Source organism: Oncorhynchus masou, unplaced genomic scaffold (genome assembly GCF_036934945.1).
Source record: "Oncorhynchus masou masou isolate Uvic2021 unplaced genomic scaffold, UVic_Omas_1.1 unplaced_scaffold_3801, whole genome shotgun sequence".
Classification (NCBI taxonomy): Eukaryota; Metazoa; Chordata; class Actinopteri; order Salmoniformes; family Salmonidae; genus Oncorhynchus; species Oncorhynchus masou.
The window spans coordinates 3,501-12,500 of record NW_027010203.1 but is presented as its reverse complement, the minus strand read 5'-3'; the positions used below and the strand labels follow the sequence as shown (position 1 = coordinate 12,500).

At 33.6% G+C, this 9,000-nt stretch overlaps 1 protein-coding gene across 1 annotated transcript in view; it reads right to left on the bottom strand.

Annotated features, from left to right (window-relative positions):
• LOC135534681 (ras-related protein Rab-6A-like) overlaps window positions 1-8,351 on the bottom strand; it is a gene marked incomplete at its 3' end in the record, with an annotated part of 13,373 nt that extends 5,022 nt beyond the window's left edge. Inside the window, exon 1 of the mRNA XM_064961596.1 lies at window positions 8,296-8,351. Within this exon, the coding sequence (XP_064817668.1) occupies window positions 8,296-8,316 (21 nt within the window). The remainder of the gene's footprint in view (window positions 1-8,295) is intronic.
• Between the last annotated feature and the right edge of the window lie 649 nt (window positions 8,352-9,000).

Sequence of the window (9,000 nt, the reverse complement as noted above, 5' to 3'; positions counted from 1 at the left end):
ATAGGAATGATAGAATAGTGAATGATAGAATAGTGAATAATAGAATAGTGAATAATAGAATAGTGAATAATAGAATAGTGAATGATAGAATAGGGAATGATAGAATAGTGAATGATAGAATAGTGAATGATAGAATAGTGAATGATAGAATAGTGAATGATAGAATAGTGAATGATAGAATAGTGAATAATAGAATAGTGAATGATAGAATAGGAATGATAGAATAGGGAATGATAGAATAGTGAATGATAGAATAGTGAATAATAGAATAGTGAATGATAGAATAGGGAATGATAGAATAGGAATGATAGAATAGTGAATGATAGAATAGTGAATGATAGAATAGTGAATAATAGTGAATGATAGAATAGGGAATGATAGAATAGGGAATGATAGAATAGTGAATGATAGAATAGTGAATAATAGAATAGTGAATGATAGAATAGGGAATGATAGAATAGTGAATGATAGAATAGGGAATGATAGAATAGTGAATGATAGAATAGAATGATGAATAGTGAATAGAATAGTGAATGATAGAATAGTGAATGATAGAATAGGGAATGATAGAATAGTGAATGGCTGCAAGAATAGGGAATGATAGAATAGTGAATAATAGAATAGTGAATGATAGAAAAGTGAATAATAGAATAGTGAATGATAAATAGTGAATGATAGAATAGAATAGTGAATAATAGAATATGAATAGAATAGGGAATGATAGAATAGTGAATGATAGAATAGGGAATGATAGAATAGTGAATGATAGAATAGTGAATAATAGAATAGGAATGATAGAATATGAATGATAGAATAGGGAATGATAGAAATGAAGTAGGGAATGATAGAATAGTGAATGATAGAATAATAGAATAGTGAATAATAGAATAGTGAATGATAAAAGAGTGGATGATAGAATAGTGAATGATAGAATAGTGAATGATAGAATAGGGAATGATAGAATAGTGAATGATAGAATAGTGAATAATAGAATAGTGAATGATCGAACAGGGAATGATAGAATAGGGAATGATAGAATAGTGAATGGCTGCAATCGAATCGGGAATGATAGAATAGTGAATGATAGAATAGTGAATAATAGAATAGTGAATAATAGAATAGTGAATGATAGAATAGTGAATGATAGAATAGGGAATGATAGAATAGGGAATGATAGAATAGGGAATGATAGAATAGGGAATGATAGAATAGGGAATGATAGAATAGGGAATGATATAATAGTGAATGATCGAATAGTGAATGATAGAATAGGGGGAATGATAGAATAGGAATGATAGAATAGTGAATGGCTGCAATCGAATAGGGAATGATAGAATAGTGAATGATAGAATAGTGAATGATAGAATAGTGAATAATAGAATAGTGAATGATAGAATAGTGAATGATAGAATAGTGAATGATAGAATAGTGAATGATAGAATAGGGAATGATAGAATAGTGAATGATAGAATAGTGAATAATAGAATAGTGAATGATAGAATAGGGAATGATAGAATAGGGAATGATAGAATAGTGAATGGCTGCAATCGAATAGGGAATGATAGAATAGTGAATGATAGAATAGTGAATAATAGAATAGTGAATGATAGAATAGTGAATGATAGAATAGAGAATGATAGAATAGTGAATGGCTGCAATCGAATAGTGAATGATAGAATAGTGAATGATAGAATAGTGAATAATAGAATAGTGAATGATAGAATAGTGAATGATAGAATGATAGAATAGGAATGATAGAATAGTGAATGATAGAATAGGGAAATGAATGGAATATTGAATGATAGAATAGTGAATAATAGAATAGTGAATGAATGATAGAATAGTGAATGATAGAATAGAATAATAGAATGATAGAATAGTGAATGAATAGAATAGGGAATGATAGAATAGTGAATGATAGAATAGTGAAAAATGAATAGTGAAATAGAATAGTGAATGATAGAATAGTGAATGATAGAATAGTGAATGATAGAATAGGGAATGATAGAATAGGGAATGATAGAATAGGGAATGATAGAATAGTGAATGATAGAATAGTGAATGATAGAATAGTGAAGTGAATAATAGAATAGTGAAATGAATAGAATAGTGAATGATAAAATAGGAAATGATAGAATAGGGAATGATAGAATAGTGAATGGCTGAATAGGGAAATAGAATAGTGAATGATAGAATAGTGAATGATAGAATAGTGAATAATAGAATAGTGAATGATAGAATAGTGAATGATAGAATAGGGAATGATAGAATAGGGAATGATAGAATAGTGAATGATAGAATAGGGAATGATAGAATAGGGAATGATAGAATAGGGAATGATAGAATAGTGAATGATAGAATAGTGAATAATAGAATAGTGAATGATCGAATAGGGAATGATAGAATAGGGAATGATAGAATAGTGAATGGCTGCAATCGAATAGGGAATGATAGAATAGTGAATGATAGAATAGTGAATAATAGAATAGTGAATAATAGAATAGTGAATGATAGAATAGTGAATGATAGAATAGGGAATGATAGAATAGGGAATGATAGAATAGTGAATGATAGAATAGGGAATGATAGAATAGTGAATGATAGAATGAATGATGAATAGGGAATGATAGAATAGGGAAATAGAATATAGAATAGGAATGATAGAATAGTGAATGATAGAATAGTGAATAATAGAATAGTGAATGATAGAATAGTGAATGATAGAATAGTGAATGATAGAATAGGGAATGATAGAATAGGGAATGATAGAATAGGGAATGATAGAATAGGAATGATAGAATAGTGAATGATAGAATAGTGAATGATAGAATAGGGAATGATAGAATAGTGAATGGCTGCAATCGAATAGGGAATGATAGAATAGTGAATGATAGAATAGAATAATAGAAATGATAGAATAGATAGAATAGTGAATGATAGAATAGTGAATGCAATAGAATAGTGAATGATAGAATAGTGAATGATAGAATAGTGAATGATAGAATAGTGAATGATAGAATAGGGAATGATAGAATAGGGAATGATAGAATAGGGAATGATAGAATAGTGAATGATCGAATAGGGAATGATAGAATAGTGAATGATAGAATAGTGAATAAGTGAAATCGAATAGGGAATGATAGAATAGTGAATGATAGAATAGTGAATAATAGAATAGTGAATAATAGAATAGTGAATGATAGAATAGTGAATGATAGAATAGGGAATGATAGAATAGTGAATGGCTGCAATCGAATAGTGAATGATAGAATAGTGAATGATAGAATAGTGAATGATAGAATAGTGAATGATAGAATAGGGAATGATAGAATAGGGAATGATAGAATAGTGAATGATAGAATAGGGAATGATAGAATAGGGAATGATAGAATAGGGAATGATAGAATAGTGAATGATAGAATAGGGAATGATAGAATAGGGAATGATAGAATAGGGAATGATAGAATAATGAAAGTGAAATAATAGAATAGTGAATCGGTGAATGATAGAATAGAATGATAGTGAATCCAATGAATGATACAAGAATGATAGAATAGTGGGCCACGAATAGGGAATGATAGAATAGTGAATGATAGAATAGGGAATGATGGATAGAATAGTGAATGATAGAATAGAATGATAGAATAGGGGAATAGAATACGATGACGAATAGTGAATAATAGAATAGTGAATGATCGAATAGGGAATGATAGAATAGGGAATGATAGAATAGTGAATGGCTGAATGGGAATGATAGAATAGTGAATGATAGAATACATGAATAATAGAATAGTGAATGATAGAATAGTGAATGATAGAATAGGGAATGATAGAATAGGGAATGATAGAATAGTGAATGATGGAATAGTGAATGATAGAATAATGATGATAGAATAGTGAATAATAGAATAGTGAATAATAGAATAGGGAATGATAGAATAGGGAATGATAGAATAGGGAATGATAGAATAGTGAATGATAGAATAGTGAATGATAGAATAGTGAATAATAGAATAGTGAATGATCGAATAGGGAATGATAGAATAGTGAATGATCGAATAGGGAATGATAGAATAGGGAATGATAGAATAGGGAATGATAGAATAGGGAATGGTAGAATAGTGAATGATAGAATAGTGAATAATAGAATAGTGAATGATCGAATAGGGAATGATAGAATAGGGAATGATAGAATAGTGAATGGCTGCAATCGAATAGGGAATGATAGAATAGTGAATGATAGAATAGTGAATAATAGAATAGTGAATGATAGAATAGGGAATGATAGAATAGGGAATGATAGAATAGGGAATGATAGAATAGTGAATGATAGAATAGGGAATGATAGAATAGGGAATGGAAATGATAGAATAGGGAATGATAGAATAGTGAATGATAGAATAGTGAATAATAGAATAGATAGAATGAATGATGAATAGGGAATGATTGAATAGGGAAATGATAGAATAGTGAATGGAATAGTGCATAGAATCGAATAGGGAATGATAGGAATAGTGAATGATAGAATAGTGAATAGGGAATGATAGAATAGTGAATAATAGAATAGTGAATGATAGAATAGGGAATGATAGAATAGTGAATGATAGAATAGGGAATGATAGAATAGTGAATGATAGAATAGTGAAAAATAGAATAGTGAATGATCGAATAGGGAATGATAGAATAGGGAATGATAGAATAGTGAATGGCTGCAATCGAATAGGGAATGATAGAATAGGGAATGATAGAATAGTGAATGATAGAATAGGGAATGATAGAATAGGGAATGATAGAATAGGGAATGATAGAATAGTGAATGATAGAATAGTGAATAATAGAATAGTGAATGATCGAATAGGGAATGATAGAATAGGGAATGATGGAATAGTGAATGGCTGCAATCGAATAGGGAATGATAGAATAGTGAATGATAGAATAGTGAATAATAGAATAGTGAATAATAGAATAGTGAATGATAGAATAGTGAATGATAGAATAGGGAATGATAGAATAGTGAATGATAGAATAGGGAATGATAGAATAGTGAATGATAGAATAGTGAAAAATAGAATAGTGAATGATCGAATAGGGAATGATAGAATAGGGAATGATAGAATAGTGAATGGCTGCAATCGAATAGGGAATGATAGAATAGTGAATGATAGAATAGTGAATAATAGAATAGTGAATAATAGAATAGTGAATGATAGAATAGTGAATGATAGAATAGGGAATGATAGAATAGTGAATGATAGAAATTGAATGATTGAATAGTGAATGATAAAATAGTGAATAATAGAATAGTGAATGATAGAATATGGAATGATAGAATAGGGAATGATAGAATAGTGAATGGCTGCAATCGAATAGGGAATGATAGAATAGTGAATGATAGAATAGTGAATGATAGAATAGTGAATGATAGAATAGTGAATGATAGAATAGTGGATAATAGAATAGTGAATGATAGAATAGGGAATGATAGAATAGTGAATGATAGAATAGTGAATGATCGAATAGGGAATGATAGAATAGGGAATGATAGAATAGTGAATGGCTGCAATCGAATAGGGAATGATAGAATAGTGAATGATAGAATAGTGAATAATAGAATAGTGAATAATAGAATAGTGAATGATAGAATAGTGAATGATAGAATAGGGAATGATAGAATAGTGAATGATAGAATAGTGAATGATAGAATAGTGAATGATAGAATAGTGAATGATAGAATATTGAATAATAGAATAGTGAATGATAGAATAGGGAATGATAGAATAGTGAATGATAGAATAGTGAATGATAGAATAGTGAATGATAGAATAGGGAATGATAGAATAGTGAATGATAGAATAGTGAATGATAGAATAGTGAATGATAGAATAGGGAATGATAGAATAGGGAATGATAGAATAGTGAATGATAGAATAGTGAATGATAGAATAGTGAATGGCTGCAATCGAATAGGGAATGATAGAATAGTGAATGATAGAATAGTGAATGATAGAATAGTGAATGATAGAATAGGGAATGATAGAATAGTGAATGATAGAATAGTGAATGATAGAATAGGGAATGATAGAATAGTGAATGATAGAATAGTGAATGATAGAATAGTGAATGATAGAATAGTGAATGATAGAATAGTGAATGATAGAATAGTGAATGATAGAATAGGGAATGATATAATAGTGAATGATAGAATAGGGAATGATAGAATAGTGAATGATAGAATAGTGAATGGCTGCAATCGAATAGGGAATGAAGGAAGCACTTCCCCGGTTTCGTATTTCATATGACAGGCTACACCGGTTATAAAGCCGATTACAGTTCTTCATTTGAAGAATCCTCTGTTTTCACACGCGATTGTGCAATGACTGGGCTTATAAGGACACATTTTTCACTAGGCTTTTTGTTCGCATGGACTGACCAACCCTGTTCCAAGGGTCCTAGGACTACAGGCTATGCTTAGAGTTATTTTGACACTTTAGTTGTGATACAAACCTTATTAAAACATACAGGACTTATTTGAAAAAGTCACTAAGAAATGGAAGTGATAATATTGTCACCCATCAGACTGTTCTCAATTTAATCTGGTTTTAACATATACTAAATAATATGTGTAAAATTAGTTTGATTTAGAACGGGCCTTTTTTTATGCACCTGTCAGAACAGGGGCAGGAGGAAAAATACAGGGCATAAATAGCGAATCGAGGTTGCTTTTCCCGGGTTCATGTTCATGCCAGCCAGGTAGGTTATAAAGTGAAGCAATGTGCTTAATGTTAGGAAAGTTGACAAATAAATATAGTAGGCCTAGCCTATGAAAGGCTGATGGGATCCTCCTCTTTTTATTAGAGGCCATCAAAACTCTGTTTTCTCACACAGTTGCAAAGCCTATAGAAATGTATTGGAACAATTCCACTCAAACTCTAAATGCCGGGGCTCTCATTTTCAATGACGGCCTAGGAACAGTGGGTTAACTGCCTGTTCAGGGGCAGAAAGACAGATTTGTACCTTGTCAGCCCGGAGATTTGAACTTGCAACCTTCCAGTTACGAGCCCAACGCTCTAACCACTAGGCTACCCTGCCGCCCAATTAAGGGTTCAGAGCCCTATGGGGCCTGTATATATTAAGGGGTCAGAGACCTATGGGGCCTGTATATATTAAGGGGTCAGAGCCCTATGGGGCCTGTATATATTAAGGGGTCAGAGCCCTATGGGGCCTGTATATATTAAGGGGTCAGAGTCCTATGGGGCCTGTATATATTAAGGGGTCAGAGCCCTATGGGGCCTGTATATATTAAGGGGTCAGAGCCCTATGGGGCCTGTATATATTAAGGGGTCAGAGCCCTATGGGGCCTGTATATATTAAGGGGTCAGAGACCTATAGGGCCTGTATATATTAAGGGGTCAGAGCCCTATGGGGCCTGTATATATTAAGGGTCAGAGCCCTATAGGGCCTGTATATATTAAGGGGTCAGAGCCCTATGGGGCCTGTATATATTAAGGGGTCAGAGCCCTATGGGGCCTGTATATATTAGGGGTCAGAGCCCTATGGGGCCTGTATATATTAAGGGGTCAGAGCCCTATGGGGCCTGTATATATTAAGGGGTCAGAGCCCTATGGGGCCTGTATATATTAAGGGGTCAGAGCCCTATGGGGCCTGTATATATTAAGGGTCAGAGCCCTATGGGGCCTGTATATATTAAGGGGTCAGAGCCCTATGGGGCCTGTATATATTAAGGGGTCAGAGCCCTATGGGGCCTGTATATATTAAGGGGTCAGAGCCCTATGGGGCCTGTATATATTAAGGGGTCAGAGCCCTATAGGGCCTGTATATATTAAGGGGTCAGAGCCCTATGGGGCCTGTATATATTAAGGGGTCAGAGCCCTATGGGGCCTGTATATTAAGGGGTCAGAGCCCTATAGGGCCTGTATATATTAAGGGGTCAGAGCCCTATGGGGCCTGTATATATTAAGGGGTCAGAGCCCTATGGGGCCTGTATATATTAAGGGGTCAGAGTCCTATGGGGCCTGTATATATTAAGGGGTCAGAGTCCTATGGGGCCTGTATATATTAAGGGGTCAGAGCCCTATGGGGCCTGTATATATTAAGGGGTCAGAGCCCTGTGGACCATGATCAGAAGAAGTGCACTACAGATGTAATAGGGTGCTGTTAGGAACACAAGCCAGTACATCTGAAGCTGAGGGGATGATATTCCACTGAGAGAGAGAAGTGGCCCTGGGGGGTGACATTAGAAGGGTAGTAAAAGAGGCTTAGATTGAGCTAACTTACCGTTCGGTCCTCCAAGTACATCGTTTTTGACAGGAAGTCTATTCCAATTGTGGCCTGAAATGAGAAAAAAACAAATAGAGACACATGGATTAACATTATTCTAAAAAAAAAATGAAGAAAAGCTGAAGATTTGGAGCGGAATCAAATGAACAACATTAAAATATTAGCCTATAGATGCTCTCAATAGAAATTATACAAAATATAATTAAATCATAAAGGTACCTACAGTAAAGACACGAAGACACTAAGACAATGTGATGCATTCATAGGGATACCTACAGTAAAGACACGAAGACACTAAGACAATGTGATGCATTCATGAGGATACCTACAGTAAAGACACTAAGGCAATGTGATGCATTCATGAGGATACCTACAGTAAAGACACTAAGGCAATGTGATGCATTCATGAGGATACCTACAGTAAAGACACTAAGGCAATGTGATGCATTCATGAGGATACCTACAGTAAAGTGTTACCATACTTTGACAGGTCTCTCCCACTGTAAGTCTTTCATGTGTTAATTACTATGTATTTAAGAAGACATTTAGATGAAAACCATATCTCCTTAATACCATGGCGACACCTTCCATCTATGAGCTGGTTGTTGGTCACTGGCCGTTACCCACAGAACACTACATACCAGGAGGTAATATCTGATTGGCCATCCTCCCACAGAACACTACATACCAGGAGGTATTATC